At 46.2% G+C, this 23,497-nt stretch overlaps 1 protein-coding gene across 1 annotated transcript in view; it reads right to left on the bottom strand.

Annotated features, from left to right (window-relative positions):
• Positions 1–14,121, bottom strand: part of LOC108795925 (serine/threonine-protein kinase A-Raf-like) — a 23,909-nt gene extending 9,788 nt beyond the window's left edge. Inside the window, exons 1-3 of the mRNA XM_018567259.1 lie at positions 14,016–14,121; positions 4,124–4,177; positions 1,310–1,562 (exon numbers count right to left, since the gene is read on the bottom strand). Coding sequence (XP_018422761.1) covers positions 1,310–1,555 — 246 coding nt within the window. The 5' untranslated portion in view covers positions 1,556–1,562; positions 4,124–4,177; positions 14,016–14,121. The remainder of the gene's footprint in view (positions 1–1,309; positions 1,563–4,123; positions 4,178–14,015) is intronic.
• Positions 14,122–23,497: the final 9,376 nt, after the last annotated feature.

The raw sequence follows: 23,497 nt of genomic DNA, 5'->3' as shown, positions 1-23,497 counted from the left end.
AAAATTAAAGGTAGAAGGTGGTGGGGCACTGCCCCAGTTTTGATAAATGCAACAACCCCCCCCCCCCAGTTTTTAATTCAGTGCCCACCGACACGGGCCAAAAACTGACAGAGTTTACCCATAAATATTTGAATAGATGACGTAGAAGTTCGGCTTTGCAAAAGGCATGCCAGATGTAAAATCTAGGCCTTTGTTGCTAAGGGAAATATATCTTAATTGAACTGAGTACCACTGGAACCCACCAGGATTTTTCTCATGCCAACATACAGATGTGATGCATTCACAGAGAAAGGTTTGTTCCTTTTTCTGTGGAGAAAAGAGAATGTCTGATGACTTCTCACATAGGCATTCTCGCATTCTCTCACTGTAAAAAAAGAAGAAAAAAAAAAAAGAAAAAAAATCTCAACTGGATGTGAATATAGCATCTCATGGTTTGTTTTTCTCAACAAAATTGCAGTTTTCCTCAAGCTACTGAAATGATGCATCGCAAGCCTGTACATACACCGTCTTATTTAAGAGAATGACTTGGATGTGCTATGCAATGGCGGAGATGGCAGTGGTGCATTTTGAAGTTGGGCTGGACCCTGATGCCTGACGACTAGCCAGCATGATTGCCTGACTTCTAGATGACATTGCAGCCACCAAAGGCAAAGATTTGTAGAATCTCCCATGAGCCTGAGTAATAAAACTGCAAGGGGAGCCTAGTGAGTGAGCTAATTATGCCTCAAGGACATCCTATGTCATCCAAGGGACAAGCCATCATGCTGGCTGGTCACAGTACAGCAGAATCCCAGATGGTCAACTTTCCTTCGCACAGAATGCACAGTAACGAAGAGTGGGCTTGCCCCTTGACATGTTGTTGGGTATTTATTCCCCTCAGCCTTAGTAATAAAACTGCAAGAGCAGCCTGAGGAGTTAGTTCAGCCTCAAGGGCCTATAATGTCACTGCAAGGGTCAAGCCATCATGCTAGCTGGTCATTGTGCAGCAGAATTCCCAATGGTCTTGCCCCCTGGCATGAAGATTAAGAGGAAGTCGTTTGGGGTAAAACTGACATTTTTTTCCACAAATTTCCATCCCCTTAGGACAATAATTCTGAGATAGATGCAATAATCCAAGAGTAAGCAGGCACTTTAAGGAGCCAATGAACATGTAATGCTGTTTACAACAAAAAAGGAAATGTTAGACTGAAGCTGTAATTATGGAGGCACACTGGCATTTATCCAGCCCTGCAATAAGGAATACAACCGAATGAAGAATTTCTTAAAATAGACAAATGTTAAGTAAGTAATTCCCGTAAAATGGACTCACCACTGTCCTTTGCTGGTTTGGAAGATAGACTTTGACGGTGCCACCAGTTTTGCTCTCCGACACCGGAGCTTCGCTCTGTGACCCCAACCTGTAGCCATCACGGTGCATTTGCCCCCGCACTTCGGGGCTGGGTAGCTCCAGGACTGCTGCCGACAACATCAATGCGCTACCCTTGCCAAGCTCCTGGGAGAGCGAGCGCAGGGCACCATTTGTCAGGTTCACCGGGGGTGTATGAGTCCGCTTCATTGGAACGCTGGAAATAAGCAAGTGAGAATTAGAGATGGAAAGGCAAGAAGGTTTTTGTGCTCTCCTTGGAAAAAACACTTTCCGTCTGCTTTCTCCTTCTCTTTGCTCCCCTACTGCCTTTTGCTTGCAATCAAGCTGCATGTTCCAGAGACACAGAGACAGAGCAAGTGTTACTGTGCCATTTGGTGGAACAATACAGCAGCAGATGGGGAAGAGAGAGACCCAGAGAACTAGAAAAGTGGGAGGGAAGAAAGCAGGGAACATACAGCAATAAGATCAAAGAAGAGAAAAAACTTAAAGGGAACCTGTCATGAAAAAAAAAAAGAAAGATTTAAAAACAAAGTGCCTACATTTAAATCTAATCAGTTCATCCTCTGAGTAACCTGTGGACTTGCAGAATTCAGACACACTCAGCTTCACTGTGACTTGGAGTTCGGACCTTCTCCTAGCAGCCCTTGAAGAAACAGAGAGCCACTGAGCCAGTAGAATCCACAGTGCAATGTGGGCACTTAAGAAGTGCTTATCATTGGCAACTGCAGCCGCCAGTGGGCATGTCAGAGCTTCAGTCTCTCACGCATTAGACATTCTGCTGATGTTACCGCTGGGCCTCAGTTGACACGGATCAGCTGTCCTCAAATGTTAACAATGGGCAAGAGTGGTCAGTAACCAAAAAGGACAGTGACCCTCCTTTTATCGGAGCCCCCAATAATATTCATACCAGCCCTGAAAAATGGCAATTGAAGAAGCGTTATTATGACTGTCTGCTGAGGGACACTACAGACGGTTACTGTAACAGATGCCTAAATACAGCACCTTCCTCTACCTGCAAAGAGCAAAGAGCAGGAAAGAGCTGGTGACCAATGGAGTTACTCTATCAGAGTACCAGGGAACTGATATGCAGACAGCTGAAACTGCCTGCCCCTCAAAGTAAATTACATTTTCCTTATTCCTATGGCGAGCCTGTCTATAGGGCAAATTAATCAAATTTTCTCTGCATAAACAAAATATCTGAAGGGCTTGAGGAGCAGTTTGCAGCAGCAGATCTTGCAGGAGGGCCAGACATGTAAGTACAAGATTTGTTTTTGTTTTTGTGGGGAGGCGGGAATAATGAAACAAAAAGGGATGGTTATTTTTAGGGATGCACAGATACCGCTTTTTTAAGACCGAGTACGAGTACCGATACTTTTGATCAAGTACTCGCAGATACCAATTATCGATACTTTTTCTTAAAGGGACAGGTCACATTTATGCTAAAGCAATACAAACTAATGCTTTAAGGTCACTTTCTTAATATTATGATTCATGAGATGACGAGGGAGCATGACGCCAGATTCCCGGCCAATCAGAATGATGGGCGCTGCGTCTTCTCGGTATCGGCACCGATACTAGCATCGGTATCGGTGCATCCCTAGTTATTTTATTACATTAAGTAGTCAAATACCGGTTTTTCTGTATTGAGTACCGGTGCCTTGTGCCCAATTATCAGGAAGTTGGGCGGCAGATCATGACCCGTCACCCGATTGCCTGTGAAGCCGGTGTTTTGGTGAAAGAACACCGGCTTCAGAGGCTGCCTGACCAATCAGGAAGCTTTCTGATTGGTTAGGAAACCAGGCTGCCTAGCAACAAGCGAAACCAGCTTCCTAGCCAATCAGGAAGCCAGGGCGGCACGTCATGATCCACCTCCCAGCTCTCTGATCGACTAGGAACCGGCTTCACTTGTTCCTAGGCAGCCCAGCTTTCTGACCAATCAGGAAGCCAGGAGGTGGTTCATTACATGCCGCCCGGCTTCCTGAATGGTTAGGAAGCTGGCTTCCTAGCCAATCAGGAAGCCGGGTAATGACCCACCGCCTGGCTTCCTGATTGGAAAGGAAGCCAGCTCCATGCTCCCTCAGCAGTGCCAGTCAGAGGGAGATCTCCCTCTGACCGGAAGTTCCGGTATCGGAGCATTTGGGCCAGTACGAGTACTCGTCCAAATACTTATCGGCACAGATACTAGTATCGATGCATCCCTAATGCATACTTATAATGACTAAAATACACCTGTACTCTACCATTTCATAATCTCTAAGCAAGGATGAAAGGCAGGCACTCTCACATACCTACATTCACTTTCCCACATCTTCCAGGAGCGCTAAACCTAGTATACTCCAATATACAAAGCTTAACTTTTGCAAGAAAAACAGAGAGCTGGCCTGCCTTCTGCAACTTCCCCCTGAGCTGTCAACATGGCAGGCAGTCTCTGTGACCAACAGGAAACTCCTGGAGTGGCTATCCTTTCAGAAGTCAAGATTTGCGTATTCAAGTGACAACAGTTTATAAAGTTGATGGTGAGTACAGGTCAACTTGGAGTAAATGTTCAGACTGCTGGACGTCTGACTGTTCTCTATAAATAATTCAAACAAGCAAACGCGTCAAGGCTTGCAGTATAACCTATAAAAAGGTAGGCAGAACATGCAAGTGATCAAAGTATTGGCATAAAGGGATTTTCAGGAGGCCAAACGCGATTATAGAAAATAGACTTCAATGCAAAAGCATCCTGTAAACCACAGAAAAAAGGGATGTTCTTACCCTGTCACCCTTGCTATTCGGACATCTAACCTTAGGCCCCACGCTCTGGACTATCTAGAGAAACACAAAAGTCGCATTGAGTTAGGCAGGACACATAAATAGACTTTTTGCACAGACAAATTATAATATCTATTAATAACAGGTGAATGTTGTACCTGTCGCCTACGTAAAGTACAGGAAGAACTTTTGCAGAATGATCCAAAAAAAGGAAAACAGCTTGTCAGCTGGCTGAGAAAAAAAGTGATGTGACTGAAACACTCTACCGCAAGTTAAAGGAGAACTATGGAGTTAGGGCTTTTCCCCATAGTTCTCCTAAGGGTAACGGGAGGACACAAACTAGCGTCCTCCCGTCACCTAAAGCTCAGTGTACCGTGAGCTACAGCTCGCGGAATACTGAGACGCCACAGCCGGAGCAGATCCCGACATTACTGTCTGGATCCACCCAGCTGCTTGAGTGACAGCTGGCTCTGCCTATCTAGAAGCAGAGCCAGCTGTACCCGCCCCCTCCCCGTCCGTTCCGCCAGTCAGCGCTGGAGGATCGGACACGGGAGCGGGGGAATCCCTGCAGGGAGCCGTGAGTGACAGTCATGGCTCTCTGCAGGGAAAGGATCAAGAAGTGAGCGAGCGACGGTATGTGTTCGCTCACTTCCCGATCTATTGAGCCGACGTGTGACAGTATTATTGTCACAGGTCGGCTAGAACTATGAGGTGAGTGATTTTCACTCGCCTCATAGTTCTCCTTTAAAACAAGGTAAAGCTAAATTACAAATGTTTATACTTAAAGTGACACTAAACTCAGGAGTTAAACCTTAAAAATTCATTCAAGTAACTTAACTATTAAGGTATTCATGTTTTAAAGGAGAACTATGAGGTGAGTGCTTTTCACTCACCTCATAGTTCTAGCCGACCTGTGACAATGAGACTGTCACAGGTCAGCTCAGTAGATTGGGAGGTGAGCGAACACTAACCGGCGTTCGCTCACCTCTCGATCCTGTCACGGCTCTCTGCCATGACAGGGGGAGGGGCTGGATTCCCTCCTCCCCGCTCCGATCCTCCAGCGCTGACTGGTGGAACAGACGGGGGAGGGTACAGCTGGCTCTGCCTCTAGATAGGCAGATCCAGCTGTCACTCACGCAGGTGGGCGGATCCCGACATAATTGTCGGGATCCACTTCAGCTGCGGCTTAGGGTGACGGGAGGACGCTAGTTTGTGTCCTCCCGTTACCCTGAGAACTATGGGGAAAAGCCCTAACCCCATAGTTCTCCTTTAATACCACCAAATATATTACTATGCGTATAATAAAATACAAAATATCAATATTGTTGCTCCTCTGAAAAACAAAACAGTAACAAAGTGTCTATAAGTGTCCACCACTTTAGTGTTGTGCCCCAGTCACTCCAAAAAGTACTAACTCCAACTTATCAGACAGCGGATACAGCTGACAGATCTACGCTGGTAAAGAACACTGCCAGACACACCAGCTACACAGACGTGTCCCCACTTGTTTTCCATTGAAAACCGGGGCCCCTCCCTTCAGAACTGCTCACCTTCATCGAGTGGCCATAAAGAGAATGGTCAAAGATGGCTTCCACAGCCCTAAGGGGTTCAAGGATGGCCACAGATGCGGCTAAACGTTCCCAAACAAGATCATAAGACAGCGCGTAGTGTGACACGTTTTACTTAAAAGACTTTATTAAAAAAAAACAAAAAACATACAAAACACAAAAATGTAGTTGTATACATCAACTGCTGCCACAAGTGAGCTGAAACATGCAGTTGAGACGAGGGGGCCCGTCAGCCGCCGAAAACTGTGGAGGGAGCCGAGAATAAAAAAAAAAGCCTGCAGGCACTGCAGGGGGCTGCCCTGAGCCTCGCCCGTGAGGACCCATCAGGCAGCCCATCAGTACACGGGCGCGCTGAAATGGGGACACATCACCACACACGGGTGGTTTTCTGCAGCCTCCCCCACCAGGAAACAGCCAGGAGGTGAAAGTAAGTTAATAAATAAAACTATTTTTTTTATTTATTTTTTGTAGCCCAATTTATGGCATTGCTGTATAAAGTACAGCTGGTATTTGTAGTTCTATATAGCAGGTCCCATTCTGCATTTCAGCCATGCAGAATGGCACCCTCTGTAGAGCACTACAAATCTCAGCAGTACTTTATACAGCAATGCCATTTTTCCAACTTTTTTTTTGCGTTCTGGGGTGGGAGGGGGTGTGGTGGTTCCATTCATGTCAATGGCACTGCAAACATGCCTCCCACCCACACTGGAACGTGTGGTACCACAATGCACTGGGGGGGGGTTGTAAAAACTGGTGCAGCTGTGCATGGGAACCAATCAGCTTCTCTCCTCAGTTCAACATTTGAAAAAGAGTGAGAGGTGCCGATTGGTTGCCATGCACGGCTGCTCCAGTTTGATTTCCCCTCACTGTGTTTTAGTGCAGTGCAATCACACAAAAAATAGTGCATGCCTGATTTTTTGCGATCACACCACACTGGTACGCAGTGCATTGAGGTACCACATGTTCCAGTGTGGGTGGGAGGCATGTCTGCAGCGCCATTGACATGAATGGAGCCACCACGCCCCCTCCCACCCGTTGTGCCTGCCTGATCTGTGGCACAAGAATGTTTATACAGGTGGGACTTGTGGGAGGGGCTTGTATATGGGCGGAGCAAAAGGGGGCCCCATAACCATGTATTGCCCGGGGGCCCCATGTGTTGTCAGTCCGCCCCTGATGCAGTCAGACTCTCCTAACAACCGCTGAATAACCCGTCTCTTTTCCGGGAATGACGACTGTCTCCACCCCGGGGGTTTGCACCTCACAGTGTTATATATTTACTGGGGGGGAATTTATCAAAACTGGAGCAGATTTGCACTGCAACCAATCAGCTTCTATCTCTCATTTTCAAATCTTATCCTGAGCACACTGAAGAAAGATGCTGATTGGTTGCCATGGGCAACTGCTCCAGATTCTCCCTGCTCCAGTTTTGATAAATCCCCCCATTGTATACACTGTATGTGTATATACACTGCCGTGTATAATTCTTTGTATTTTTATATGGGACACTAGTATTAGCATGTTTGTTTGTTCTCTCAGGGCGACACTTGTATGTTTTATTTAAGGTGATGTGCATACGCGCCTATAGTACCATATGCAAATAAATGGCTCCATACACATAGCTGCGTATGGAACCGTATATTTGCTTAGCGCAAAAACAGAATAGAACCGAGATGCGTCCGGGCAGTGTATTTCTGCGTGTTTGCGCACATATACGCACGTACAGTTCATTGACATTTCTATTACGAATGATGCATTGGGTATTGCAAATAGTGCACGCATATATGCTCGTATATACGCGCATATATGCATATATACAATTTTGCTCTTGCCTTGTGTGTGAATGAGGCCTTAAGATGCCTTTGTTGTCATCTTAAAGATAAGGGTGAAGTTCCTCTTGAAGTCTTAAGGTGCCCATACACCTGCCGATTATCGTACGATAATCGGCAGGTGTATGGGCACCGTACGACCGCATTTACTGTACGGTCGCACGACTTTCCTCTTACAAGCAGGCTAGAAAGCCTGCTGAAAAGCGTACGAATCCCCCTATGTGATAGCACACATATAGTGACAGGTCCTCTTTTGGAGACAGCAGGGGTCTTTAAAACCCCTAATGTCACCTAGGGACCGCCGGAGAAGCTGATGAAGTAGATATCTGCTTCACCAACTTCTCTCCAGCTTCTTTAGCCGGACAATGACAGCAGAATGTGGAAGTGATGTAATAAGCATCACTTCCTGCATTCAGAGTACGGGGAGGAGATCAGAGGGAGAGCACGTGCTGATCTCCCTCCGATCACAGAGCCGCCAAGCTGGGGCACAGTGGAGCCTGGGATCGAAAATACAAGCACTTGGGTGGCTCTACAGCCGCCCGAACACTTGTATGTAAACAGCCATTGCTGGCTGTTTCAAAAAATGGTAGTTCCCCGCTTGAGCGTTTGAAAAGACCACCCACATCCAGGAAGCCCGACGGGATGGGAAGCAGCTGGACGGGTAGCGGTTAAGCTATTTCAGATGCTGTGTAAGGCCTCTTTAAAACCAGGCATTATTGTAGCATTTTTAATGCCTCTCTGCAGCCTAATAATGCCCATGTGGAATAAAGCAACAGCAGCTGCCCAGTTCTGTTCACACATGGACGTTAGCGTTGTGTTGTGTGTCAAAAAAATAGAGTGCATGTCGCATTCTGGAGGCATTGCCTCCATTGATGTATATTGAAACACCCCTTGAATGCCGGTCAATGCTCCTATAGCATTTTTTGGGCATTTAGGAAGAGTTGCGCAGTTGTTTTCGGAGCTCCATCCATATGTGCATTGCTTGTACAGCTCCCTTGCGCTCCCCGTAGAGGTGCCGGGAGCCAGAATGTGATGTCACTCCAGTCACGTGAGGGAGTTGTAAGCAATGCACGTATGGATGGAGCTCCCTCAGGGCCATACCCCCATCCCATCTCACGCTGACATTTGGCAACGGGCAGCATATTATTAGAGGAGAACTATGAGGCAAGTGATTTCCACTCATCCTCAGAGTTAGAGATCACCTGTGACAAAGAAGCTGTCACACATCGGTTCTATAAATCGGGAAGTGAGCGAACACATACCGTCGCTTGCTCACTTTCCAATCATCTCCCTGCAGAGTGGTTACTGTCAGTCACTGCTCCGCACAGGGATTCCCCCCTCCGATCCTCCAGCACTGACCGGCAGGAACGGACGGGAGAGGGGCGGGCACAGCTGGCTCTGCTTCTGGATAGGCAGAGCCAGCTGTCACTCACGCAGCTGGGTGGATCCAGACAGTATTGTCGGGATCTGTCCCGGCTGCGGCAGTCTCAGTATATAGCGGAAGATAGCCTGCAATATACTGAGCTTTGGGTCACAGGAGGAGGTTAGTATATGTCCTCCCATGACCCTAAATAGAACTATGGGGAAAAACACTTATCCCATAGTTCTCTTTTAATGTCTGCTCGGCACGAGAACTGACAGTGCTTCGCTATGGGGGGAGGCTGAGGAGCCTCTTGCCTAGTGCAGTGGAAGGCATGTGGCGACCCACTGAACATGGGGTCACGACCCACCAGTTGAGAACCGTGGCCCTAAATCACTTACAATGGATGCTGCTCCTTGTTGTTTGTTTTAGTTTCCTGCAGCATCAGCTGGTCCCCTGAGCACTGGTCCTGATATCCTGTTATAGGGTGGCTCCTTTCCCTTGTGTGGTCCTATGGGAGCCACCCTTGTATTAGAAAGCTGTGTGTGTCTCCACAAACAACACACAGACACAGCAAGGCAAGACACTGCCCTGTTCCCCCCTCCTCCTCCCTTCTCTGAAGCTGGCCATACACCTACAGATTGTCTGTGGTCAGATGGAAAAAGTGCAACAGATTCCTCCATCTACGCACATCCATGTGTGGATGGAGGAATCTCCCACTGGACCAAGCTTCAGTATCTTTCTAGTTGGCCCCGCTGGCTCCCAAAATACCTGAACAATCTGATTGGATGCAGGCATTGCTCAGGTATTTTGAGAGCCAGCGGAGCCGACAAGCAAGGTACTGAAGCTTGGCCCTGCGGGAGATTCCTCCATCCACACAGTTTAGCATAGATGGAGGAATCTGTTGCACTTTTTCCATCTGGCAATAGATAATCTGCAGATAATCTATAGGTGTATGGCCAGCTTAAGCCAGTAGTTGGGCAATTGCTGTAGACTGACATGTCCCTTGTGATCCTTTACTGGGCAGGAAGTTCAGGGAAGCAGAGCTGAGAGAGTTGGAGCTATTCAGCAACATAATGGGGGGGAGGTGATTTATCAAAACTGGAGCAGACAAAATTTAGAGCAGCTGTTAAGGGCAACCAATCAGCTTCTCTCTACTCAGCTAAGATTTCAAAATGAAAGAGAGACGTTGATTGGTTGCCATGTACGGCTGCTCCAGTTTTGATAAATTCCCCTCTATGACTGTAAATGTTTTGCTGGCCAATCTACATTTGTTTGATCTGTTGTCATTGAAAAAAAGTTTGAGAGTTTCATACTACTTTAGTTTGTAAGAGGAAGTGCTTCAATATATTTGAATGTATTATTATACAAATGTGTGAGTCAGGGTGATAAATATAGCGCTCTACAACACCCACAATGTACAGTGCAGTGTACACACATCTCCATATACATGAGATCATAATTACATGTTACGAGAGCTGAACCCAACGCATAAAAAAATCATATTGAAATATATTCCTCAGTAGCCACAAAGGCTATAAATCCACATTGTATTCACCAAATGCCTCTACAAACCCACATCTTCCCTTTATAGTTGTTGTAGTGACATCGTCACTGTGCTGTACACAGCCTGTGCAGAGTACAGCTGTGGGAGGGACTCAGCAAGCTCCTCCCACTACAGTCTGCCAGTGTTCTATCAAAGTTTGTAACTACGTTGGAATTGGTGACCGATCACGTGGTCACACATTTTAACGTAATCCCGCCCAGTTTTACAGTGTTGGAATGTCTGACCGCCAATAGGTCAAGCATCCCAACGCTTTGTCAGCTGTTCCAGGGCAGATCAGCTCACTGTGCATGTGCAGGAGAATCGATCTGCATTACTACATCTGCCTTGAACAGCAGATTGGTCCCTAAAAGTCATTTCTATCCGACTTTCTGAGTGTGGTGGAATGTGAGATCGCACTCACAAAGTCGAATAGAAGTGACATTTGAGGACCGATCAGCTGCTCCAGGCGGGTAAGGTAATGCAGATCGGTTCTCCTGCACATAAGCAGTGAGCCGATCTGCCCTAGGACAGCTGACAAAGCGTTGGAATGCTTGACCTAATGGGCGGTCACACTAAAACTGGGCGGGATTACGTTAAAATGTGTGACCACGTCACCAGTCACACATTCCAACGTAGTCACAAACATTGAAAGAACACCTGCAGAAAACTACAGGAGGGGGCGGAGACAAGACCAGTCACCCTGCACAAGAAGAGAGAGCAGCAGTGACTGGTCCTCATTACAGGAAGCTCCAGGAACAATTTCACATTGGATTACTGCACAGGCGTGGTAATACACAAAACACACCAAGATTCAAAAATGTTCTTAACCCTAGCAGAGAGGCAACCCCCTGCACTGCAAGGGTTAAGTGCTCATTTTTGTCCAGGTGCTTAAAGAAAAAGTAAAACTTATCCAAACCTCTGAACTGGCTGGCTGCTATTCTGGTCCCTGAAGCCCGTCTCTTCCTCCGCTGCAGCGATGGTATGTCCATCCACGTCCTCATATACTAGGGGGAATTTGCCAAAACTGGAGCAAACAGAATTTGGCACAGTTGTCCACGGCAACCAATCAGCATCTCTCTTCAGTTTGCTCAGTTGAGGTTTGAAAATGAGAGAAGCTGATTGGTTGCAGTGCAAATCTGCTCCAGATTTTGTCTGCTCCACTTTTGATAATTTCCCTCCATTGTGTATAGAAAACGTGATGACTCAGGGATCTTCAGACCACTGCAGTGGAGGGATCAGTGTGAGAGCAAGCCGCCTGTGAGAATCGGGTGATGCTGGGCACACACCTTACAACCATCGCAAGACCTTTGTCTTGCGATGGTTGTAAGGTACTTAAAAAAAAAACGTACGATCTGCCCATCTTGGACAGGCAGATCGTACTTGCGATGATCGCAAGCCGCGCTCCCTGAGGGGCGGGCTTCTGATGACCGCAATGCCGAACGGTCAGTGTGCGCTTGCGCACACCGGCCCGTCCGGCTTTTATCTTACGAACATGCTACACACCCGCCGAACCTTGTACGATTCTCGGCGGGTTTTCAAACATGTTCGTAAGTTAAAAGTTGTGCGACCTTACAGTAGTAGAGGTCGCACGGCTTCCACACAGCTTACGATAATCGTACGATCGCGGGATTTCCCGCGATTATCGTAAGGTGTGTGGGGACCCTGAGTAGAACTTTTTTTTATTTTTGACCCTAGACAAAAATGAGCACTTAACCCTTGCGCGGACCAGGGAGTGTGTTGGGTGGCGGTTTGGCGAGGGGGGTGATGGTTTAGGGACGATTAAAGAGCATTTATTGGGCACTTTTCTTTCTATTATTATTAAATTGTATTATATAATCAAATATTGCAGAACCAGTGGGAGCCCTGAGCTTGTTTTCCTGCTCTCAGGTGCCCAGGACAGGCCCTTGGTTGGCCAGGACGGGCTCTCAGGTGGCCAATGCGGGCTCTCACCAGGGGTCCAGAGAGTCTCACTGGAGGCTGCAGGCTCCGCTCTCTAATCAGGTGGCCACTTGCCCCCCACTAGGGCCCCGGAAGGAGATGCGGCCCAATTCATAACAGGCCACGGACCGGTATCGGTCTGCGGCCTGGGGACCCCTGCAGTTCAAGATCAGAGACTAGAATTTTGCCACAGCTGGAGTGCTGAGGTTGCCTATCGCTGTAATGGACCCTCCAATATAACCTATTGGATCAAATTTTGGTTTTGTTTCCTGCTGAATCGGTTGAAGTTCGATCTGTGGCTGGCCGAGCCGGCACCACCCGCCTTTACAAAAGTCGATTTTTGGAGCCAGGTGGAAATTTATCAGCTTAACGGTGACTGTTGCCAATCACTGTTCGGGTATTCCAGCAGCTGCGGGCGCCACCGCTGTCAGAGTACAATGGCCGGCTGGGGATATTCCGCCATTCACGCTCTCTAGAAATCACGTGACTGTTTCTGTGTGACCCCATGTGTGCGCGTGATCACCTTAAGTACAAGCCACACCTCTATTTATAATCTCTCCGCCTCTCCTTACACTCACATGACCTCAATATCGAGGCTGTTATCGGCTTCTGACTGGCTGCCATGCTGATCCTTCAGCTTTTATTTGTTTAGAAAGAGCTGGAAGAAGGTATTTGAAGCTCTGATGTTACTCTAGTGTAATTGGGGGCTTATGCTGACATGTGAACGCTCACAAAGTGCGCATGTTCACAACGCACGAAAATAGCCCTGACGCTTGCTGTGCCATTCATTGTTATGAAGTCCAGCAATGGCAGCTCCCACAGCGCTCTTATGACTGGGGCACTTTAAGAAAACCCAACAAATCTCTGAATGAGCTGAGGGCGAGTGTAATGAGAAAGGCGGAGAGGGATGACCCAGAGGAGGGTGTGTTCCATCACCTAGACTGGCTCATACTGGAAGTCTGATATACATTCCCCCCGTATATATCAGCATCTCATTACTCCATTCTTCAAGAATCCCCCAACAGGCCCTGAAGTCAGGACTTCCTGTATCTCCAAACTTTTCTTTTTGGATAGGCAGGAGAGAGGTGACCAGATTTCTATCTCGATAACCCTCACTTCCTGTATGATAAGTAGAAGGAACACTTGTCACCAGATCAGGAAACACAGAGACCAAGAAAAACAAACATTGAGGAGAATTTATCAAAACTGGAGTAGACCGATTTTGGAGCAGTTGTCCATGGCAGCCAATCAGCTTCTCTCTTTCATTTTCAAATCTTAACTGAACAAACTGAAGAGGGAAGCTGGTTGGTTGCCATACACAGCAGCTCCAGATTCTCTCTGCTCCAGACTTGATACATTCCCCCCCATTGTGTTTTTGTCTGTGTGCCGATTGCAAAGATTTCCTGTCACTTCCTGTCCCGACAGGAAGTGAGGGGAAATTTGCCGATGGTGAACACAGACAAATACCCAGCAGAGACTCAAACATTTCCTGGCACTGCGAAAAACAAAACAGCTCACAGCTCGCTGTCAATCAGCAGAATGTACACAGTGCAGCAGTGACAGCACACACAAACACCCCCCTTCCGTACACCGTGCATGTCCCCCTTTACAGCCCCGAGTAGCAGTGACGCCACTCGGGGCCCTAGCTCTCACTCACCTGGTACTAGTAGCCGCCGCCATGTCACAAGCAAAACGTCCCCGCCCCCTCCTGCGCCCAGCTCTCCGGGACAGGCGGCTCCTCTGCCACGCCATTGGCTGCCAGAGGCTTCAGTCACCGCCCGAGGAGCCCCGCCCCTCTCTCCGTGGAGAAGGGAGAGGGCGGCAGTGACGTAAGGCGAGGGAGGGGCGAGACGCGCAATGACGTCACCTGGGAGAACATGAAGGAGCTGGAATGTCCCCGCCCAGCCCTATATGAGGGAGGGGCCCGTTCCAAGTATGTGCTCGGCCCTGTGTTGTGTGTACTGAAATGTGCACGCTCATTGTGCTGGGACGCTGCACACAGGCCATCCTGGGCTGTATATGTGTGTCATGTGGGAGGCGCAGGCTGGGGTTAGGCTGCTGCTGGTCTGAACTTTAGGTTACCCTGAAAGCGGAGCATAGTTTTGATTTCAATGTATATTTTGGTTGAACATATAAAAGAGGTCATGCACAGGCAAAGAATATTGTGTGTGTTCATATATTCAGCACCTTGTCCCCAGCTTCAATCTGAAGTGAGTACATGGAGCTGGCCATATCTGCCCATGCCATATGCAGCCTTTGCTTTCTGGTTATCTCCAGGTCATACCACCGCACATGGTCTGTCACAGTGGAAACAATATAGTCCCAGCAGTCTCTTGTGTTGTGAAACCCCCACAAGGCAATTGCAGCTCATGTGATTTATGCTGGCTGGTTTGTAGGCCACATGAGGGGAGCTGCCCTTTATGTCTCTGTGTTTCGTATAATAATCGGGGGAATTTATAAAAACGAGTAGTTGCCCATAGTAACGAATCAGCTTCTCTCTTCAGTTTGAGTTATGCTATGAAAATGAAAGCTAGAAGCTGATTGGTAGTTATGGGCAGCTGCCCCTCTATGTGACTGGGAGATCTGACATGCAACTAATAGACTCCTGCAAGGTGGGAATATTAACAATGGGCGGTCTTCTCTGAGGTAAACCGCAAGAAAACAATGAAAAAAAATGCCCCTGGGAGTGTTTGCCATATTGCAGATATGCAGAGCTTACACACTATCCTCTCCATCTCTGTGTTGTCCATGCTGCCCCCACCCCTGCCGCTTCTATGGTCCTTAAAAGGAGAACTATGGGGTCAGTGTTTTTCCCCATAGTTCTCCTTAGGGTAACGGGAGGACACAAACTAGCGTCCTCCTGTTACCCTAAGCTCAGTATACCGCAAGCTACAGCTTGCGGTATACTGAGACGCCGCAGCCGGAGCGGATCCCGACGTAGATGACGGGATCCGCCCAGCTGCGTGAGTGACAGCTGGCTCTGCCTATCTAGAGGCAGAGCTGTACCCGCCCCCGTCCGTTCCGCCAGTCAGCGCTGGCAGAGGGGAATTCAGCCCCTCCCCCTGTCACGGCAGAGAGCCGTGACAGGATCGAGAGGTGAGGGAACCCGGTATGTGTTCGCTCACCTCCCGATCTACTGAGCCGACCTGTGACAGTCTCATTATCACAGGTCGGCTTAGAACTATGAGGTGAGTGGAAATCACTCATCTCATAGTTCTCCTTTAATTTGGAGTCTTCAGCCATCTTGTTTGGCCAAAATGCCGTAATTCCACACTTGTTCATGGGGGTTACTTTGTTCCAGCAGAGAATCGTGCAGAGACTGTACACTTTGCTGTGCAGGCTTGGCTCAGTGTACATGTAAAGCGGAACTCCAGGTGTATTTGCATACTTACATTGGTCCAGCTGTCCTACTGTATATACAGTATGTGTATATACCTTCGCATCACCTTTCAACATCTCGTGGAGTCAATGCCAAGAAGAATCGACGCAGTATTGAAGGCAAAAGGTGGCCCAACGTAGTACTGATGGGGTGGTCATAATAATCTGGCCACACACACACGCGCTCTCACACACCATACCGGAGCAGCCATTGGGGATTCTGTAAATCCCTGTAGTAACCGGAGCCACATGTGCTGGCTGTCAGAATACAATGTCCAGCGGTGCAGATTCCTCCACCCTGCAGGCTGAAAGAGGAAAATCTTCATATGTATGGCCAGAACACAGTGCTGACTGGCAGGTAGAAACTTCTAGGACATGCACAGTGTCTTGTCATAACAAAGCCTGCCTGTCAGCACTTCTTAAAGCGGACCTTTACACCCTGTCACTATAAATCACCTATGCCTGTATCTCTGCCTGCTAATGTGAAATCATCTTACATTCACTATTTTTCTACTTCCTGTTCCTCTTGGCCATTAGTGATGTAATCTATGCCCAAGCATTGCATCCTGGGAAGGTTACATCAGCAGAGCATTGCTGGGTAATCTGGGATCTCAGGGAAAGGCATTTTCCTCCCCTGAGATGATGTGCATGGTCACATGTCCTAGTCACATGTGCCAGAGCTCCAGGAAGTAAAGGGGGATCTAGTAACCTGCCCTTAGTAAACATGGCCACAGTGAGAAGAATGGGAAGAAAAGAAAAATAAGGTATGCAAAGAATGAAAAGCCGACAATGATCTAGAAGTATGTATTTATAGATTGTCATCATTAAACATTTCTTTTTTTTTCAGTAACAAACATTAATAACATTAAACATTTCTAAAGCTGTGTTTGTTGTCATTTCAAAGATAAGGGTAAGTTCCTCTTTAACATCAAGACTTTACTTCCACTTTAGGTGCATATAAAATCACCCTACACCCAATAAAGCAGGAAGTGCCAAACCCCTGCAAAAGAGATACAGGAAATGCACAATGAATCCTCAATACATTAAAGCAGAACTCCAGCTAAAAATAAGATAAAACGAAACAGCCAATCTAAAGATAAAATAAAACCAGTTTTTGCTGCAATATTTCATTTCAATATTTCTCTGCAGTGCTTTTTTCCTGCCACTAGATGTCCTCAGTCTTATAGACAGCTTCATTCAAACCATTTCCTGGACCCACCCCAACCTATGATTGGACAGTGAAAGTAGAAGCAGCGCAGTGATGAGCACATCTCACTGTCAATCTATTTTCTCCTCCTATCCGCATGCTCTTTGTCAGCATATGAACTGATTAGCTCATTGTGATGCTTCCACCCTGCTGTCCAGGGACAGCAAGAGGCTGATGCCAGGTCAAATTCAGGTGCTTATGTAAAAAAATACATTTCTGATGTATTAATGTTTCATTATACATTAAAAGGAGAACTATGAGGTGAGTGCTTTTCACTGACCTCATTGTTCTAGCCGACCTGTGACAATGAGACTGTCACAGGTCGGCTCAGTAGATCGGGAGGTGAGCGAACACATACCGGCGTTCGCTCACCTCTCGATCCTGTCACTGCTCTCTGCCGTGACAGGGGAGGGGCTGGATTCCCCCCTCCCTGCTCCGCCAGCGCTGACTGGCAGAACGGACAGGGGAGGGGGCGGGTACAGCTGGCTCTGCCTCTAGATAGGCAGAGCCAGCTGTCACTCACGCAGCTGGGCGGATCTCGACATCGATGTCGACATCGCTAGTTTATGTCCTCCCGTTACCCTTAGGAGAACTACTGTAGGGGGAAAAGCCCTGACCCCATAGTTCTCCTTTAACCTCCCTGGCGGTATTCCTGAGTCTGGCTCGGGGGTTAATTTTCCATACCAGGAGCGGTAACCCCGAGCCAGACTTGGGACTGCAGAGAAAAGTGACACTCACCTTGTCCCTGCGAGCCCGTGGCGTCCTCTGCTGTACGCGGCCCGAAAACGAAACTAAAAGTCAGATGCCGGCATCTAACTTTTAGTTTCGTTTTCGGGCGTCACAGCCGGGCGGGAAATTCAAAAGTGAATGTTTCAATGTACACAGAATACACACACAATACAATGTAATCTGCTATGATTACTTTGTTTGGACAGATTTAGGTGAGTTATTCCTAAGATTTACTAAGAATTGCAGGCCTACAATATAAACAACAAATTTCCATGCAAAAAATTCCTGACATAATCATACCGCCAGGGAGGTTAAGGGGCTGGAAGACCAAAGATATGAGACAAGGTTGCTAAATTTAAACTTGTTCACGCTAGAAGTAAGGAGATTAGGAGGGGACATGATTTTGATGTACAAAATGTTGGGTGGTGATGGCAACATCAGCAAACCTTTTACTGTAAAACTCCATAACAAAGACTAGAGGCCACCACCGACCATTGGTGGAGAGAAGATTTAACCACAAAGGGTGTAGGGGCATCTTTTCAGTTAGAGCGGTTACATTTTGGAACTCTGCCAGAAGCATAGCATAATTGTCAGGATCTGCTTCAGCTACGGCGTCTCAGTACACAGCGAGCTGTAGCTCGCGGTATACTGAGCTTAGGGTGACGGGAGGACACTAGTTTGTGTCCTCCCGTTACCCTAAGGAGAACTATGGGGAAAAGCCCTGACCCATAGTTCTCCTTTAATAAAGGACAATAATTTATTATATTTATTATCTATCTAGAGTTCAGTTTTAAAGCCTAACTCCAGCCAAAATGTTCTGTCTGTAAGTTTGTATTGCTGTAGGTGTCCCTGCTGCAGAGATTCACCCTTTCTGCTTGTCCTGGTGACCACTGAAAGTGAAGGCAACTGTAAAGCTTTGACTTGTCACTGGAAAAGGAATAGAGGGCAAATCTTCCAATGGGGACACTTTACCAGTGACAACTGTCTAAGAGAAGATTTCCTTTATTTCGGAGAGATATTGACCAAATACTTTATTTTCCACCATAATTTGCAAATTTGTTCCAAATCAGCCAATGTGATTTGTCTGGATTTGTTTTCTCATTTTGTCTCTCATAGTTGAGGTCTACCTATGATGCCAATTACAGGCCTCTCTCATCTTTTTAGGTGGGAGAACTTGCACAATTGGTGGCTGACTAAATACTTTTTTGCCCCACTGTATATGGTTCTTATACCAAACAAAGGCAGGAACTTAATAAATGAATGATTTATTATGAAGAAAAAGTAATCACAGTGCATATATTTACAATTAGATGTTATACAAGACAGTTACACAAAACAAACAGATCAAAAATAAAAAAGGGAGAAATCTGATAGAAATCCTACTTACAGAAGCACTCTATTCTATCCCGGGGGGCTGCTGGCAAGGAAAATAGCAACTTAGTACAAAACGAGATTTTGGCCCCCAAGTAAGCACACTTTGGTTACCCTTGCAACATTTTTTATACCTGTGGGTCCCAGCTCAGGTTGCAGTCCAGCCTCTGGACTGAACGGGGTGGGGAAACAGGTGTGGCTAAGAGACAAGGACCTGAAGCCCACACCTATTTCACACCTGGTAGAGGAGTTTTTCACCAGACAGAACCCGCATATGACAAAAAAGGCAATATTTCTGGATAGGAGTCTGACACAGATATGGTCTCTCTAGATTCATACACAGCACAATTGCCTCTTTCCCTAGACATCTCACATGGGTAGGCCGAGACCCTTCAAAACCAACTTTCGTCTATCTCTTAAACGAATAAAGATATCCCAGCCTTGTGTGGTGTAATTCTACAGCAGGGGTAGCCAAACTCCGGCCCTCCAGCTGTGGTGGAACTACAAATCCCATGAGGCATTGCAAGATTCTCACAGCCACAGACATGACACCCGAAGAGAGATGCATCATGGGATTTGTAGTTTCACCACAGCTGGAGGGCCGGAGTTTGGCTACCCCTGTTCTACAGGGAATAATGAGGGTACCTGTAATATATATACTAGGCCCCACAGATATTAATCCCTGGATCCATATTTAATCTTCTATTAAAGCTTTTATTAGGAGGCTGGGTTTGTGCTTCTTTTGTTTGTGAGCGGGCCCTAAGAAGGTTACATTCTTGGTGCCTCCATGGCCAGCAGAGGTGTGAAAGAATGGTCCATGCCAAAAGGAATCCCCACACAACACTAAGATGCTAACTGTGTTATGTAAATCTCATTTCCACTTTACAGCATTTGAGCCATCTTTCACTGAAGGAATTAACCCTTGCGATTACTTCGTCTTGCCACCTCTGCTGGAAGGTTAAGTCATGTGCCTACTAACCCCAATCACACTGATAAACAACATATTTACAATAACTCATAGCCTCCTGTCCTGTCACCATCTGCAGACTCTCTCCCTGATTGATGCATTACAGCTCTGGCAGTCTCACATTTCAGATACTGTGGAGAAAAGGGAGGTGCACATGTAACACAACTGAAAGGTAAAGCAGCAGAACTCTTGCCTCGCAGCGCTGCAGATTTGTGATTAATTCCTGGTGAAGCGCTGTAGATTTAGGATAAGTTCTCAACAGGGTACAAGATGCAGAGGTTATTGCTGGGATTTGTAGTCCTCTATAGCCGATGCCATTCTGCATTCATTGCTGTATAATTTTACACTTTCCATTTCACTATATTGCACACCACACTATTTTTTTTCTTTTTTACTTCCACCGCTCCAAGCTTTCTCCTGTGATGGACTACAACCTCAATACAAACTAGTAGTCCCATCATTGGAGCCATTTTTAAAAATGTATTTTATTGTTTATCCGATTAACCGATTAATCGAACTTAATAATCGGCTAACTAATCGATTTTGAAAATAATCGTTAGCTGCAGCTCTAGCTTGAATATTTTTCCCATGTTTGTCTGTGCTTCCTCCTCCACACTACAAAAACACATGCGTTATCTGCAGGCTGACCTCAGTCCTAATCAGTGCATGCGTGTGTTAATAACAAGTGCAAGCTTCATGGGGAGAGAACCAATGTGAATGGTTCAGTGTTCACACTACTGAATATGTCAGCGCTATATAAATGTATTCTGTAATTTTAATAGAATGTGCCTGTGGCGGGGACATTAGAGTGTAAGCTCCTCTGTTTCAGAAACCTATGTGAATGGCTGTGTTCTTTGCACAGCACTACGGATGAATTAATAAAAAGAATAATTATTATTAATATTATTATTGGTGACTGTGGTGGGACATTAGAATTTAAGCTGGTGCAGAGACAAAGGAATGGCTCAATGTGAGAACATTGTACAGCAGTATGTCAGAGCTATAGAAAAATATTGTTATTATTAAAAACAAGTGTGTGACTGTGCTGGGACATTAAGAGTGTAAGCTCCTCTGAAGAGTAGACTGATGTAACCGGCTGTGCTCTTTGTACAGCACTTATGGAAAATAAAATAAAATATTATTATGATTAAAAACAACTGACTGGGTTTTTTAGTATATGTCAGAGCTATATAAAAGTGTACAGTAATTATTAGGAATGCACCGATACTAGTATCGGTACCGTACTTAACCAAATACTCCGATACCTATCCCCGATACCGGAACTTCCGGTCAGGGTGGGATTTCTTCTGACTGGCAGTGCCGCGAAGGAAAATGAATCATGAAGCCGGGAGGCTGGTAATGACTTGCCGCCTGGCTTCCTAATTGCCTAGAAAGCCTACTCTATGCTGTTTGGCTGCCTCAATGCAGATTGGCTGGGAAGCCGGCCAAACAGCATGGAGCCGGCTTCCTAGTCAATCAGGATCAAATAATGTCTCGCCGCTCGGCTTCCTGATTGGCTGGTAAGCCGGCTCCATGTTCCTTCACGGCACTGCCGGTCAGAGGAAATCTCCCTCTGACCGGAAGTTCCGGTATGAGAGAAGGTATGGGAGCATTTGGACAAGTACACGCCCAAATACTCGATATTGGCACCTATACCGATACTAGTATTGGTGCATCCCTAGCCATAATGTTGTACTGTCACTCATGTTTCTGAAGCCTTAAAAAAAACATTGCTTACACTGAAATATTATAAAACACTAAGCAATCACTAGTGACATGTACACCATTTAAAATTAGAGGAGGGGGCAAAATGCTCCATTATATATGATAACCACGTCATATTGTCAATGTAGTACTCACTTTTGACCACAAGGGTGCAGTGTGTATGACATTAACAAGCTTGAAAAGCAAGAACAAAAGTGGAAGTATATGCAACTGAGAAAAAATATCTGCAAATTACATTGAATTGTTATAATAGATTTTTAAAGGACCTGTGTCAACATGCTTCAATGTGCTAATGCAGCTTACTCTTAACATCAGTTTATGACGCATGTGCAGTTGACCTGCATTTGGCCTGCTTCAGCTCCTTTTTCATTCTCAGAATGGAGAGCGAAGCAGTTCTAAAGCAAACCGAAGCTCATCGACACTGGCCCTAAATTGTTTACACTGTATATACCTACTATGATGGTCTGCACTGCACTGCAATAGGCCAATTGCTCATTTGGCATAATGGAATTAGAATAACCACAATAATAATTTCTCAATTCCCTGGCAGCCGTAGCTTTTTCTGATGCTTCTGGGCTGTGAACAGGAGCTCAACGCTCTCCGTACCATGCAGATCCGCTGGTCCTGCATCGTAGGAGATGGTGTGGCTACAGGAACGTGTCCAGAGAGTATTGATAAATGGCTCTTTCTCAGATTAGTCTATGGTTGAGAGTGGCGTGCCCTAGGGTTCTGTGCTAGGCCCCATACTGTTTAACCTGTTTATTATTGATATTGGGGAGGGTGTTTCTGTGTTTGCTGATGATACTAAAATGGGGAGGGTAATAGACACGGAATTAGACTTTAAAGGATTACAAGAGGACCTGGATAAAATAGGGGAATGGGCAACTATAAGGCAGATGAGGTTTAATGTTGAAAAATGTAAAGTAATGCATTTTGGGGTTAAAAACTGGCAAGCGGAATACATATTAATGGGTACTCCACTAGGGAACTCAGAAAAAGATTTGGGGGTCATAGTAGACCACAGATTTAACAGTAGCATGCAATGCCAGGCTGCGGCAAACAAAGCTAACAGAGTTCTGTCTTGCATTAAAAAGGGAATGTACTGTAGAGACAAAGCAATCATTTTGTCACTTTATAGATCACAGGTTCGGCCACATCTTGAGTATGCGGCTCAATTTTGGTCACCAATCCACAGAAAAGATGTCCTGGAGCTGGAGAGAGTCCAGAGAAGGGAAACAACTAATTAAGGGGCTGGAAGACCAAAGCTATGAGACAAGGTTACTAAATTTAAACTTGTTCACGCTGAAAGTAAGGCGATTAGGAGGGGACATGATTATGATGTACACAGTGTTGGGTGGTGATGGCAACATCAGCAATAAACTTTTTACTGTAAACTCCATAACAAAGACTAGAGGCCACCACCGAAAATTGGTGGAGAGAAGATTTAACCACAAAGGGCGTAGGGGCATCTTTTCAGTTAGAGCGGTTCAGGGGTGCAGGTACTCTTAAAAACTAAGACCACACATGGACTCATATACACACATGCAAACACAATCACACAAAGGATTAACTTGATGGACCTGTGTCTTTATTCAACCTCAAATACTATGTAACGACTAAAACAGCAATATTTACCTGCATTTTGTCACTGAATGGTTTAAGTTTAACTTTTTGTTGTTTTAGATGGAGTGGGGAAGGGTTGGAATGTCTGTCCGTGTTTTATTACTGTCTGTGTTCCTGCCTGGCTACTGGAGAGATTTGC

Source organism: Nanorana parkeri, unplaced genomic scaffold, assembly GCF_000935625.1.
Source record: "Nanorana parkeri isolate BGI_ZX_2015 unplaced genomic scaffold, ASM93562v1 scaffold1026, whole genome shotgun sequence".
In the NCBI taxonomy this organism is placed as follows: Eukaryota; Metazoa; Chordata; class Amphibia; order Anura; family Dicroglossidae; genus Nanorana; species Nanorana parkeri.
This window is presented reverse-complemented; position numbering and strand designations above follow the sequence as displayed.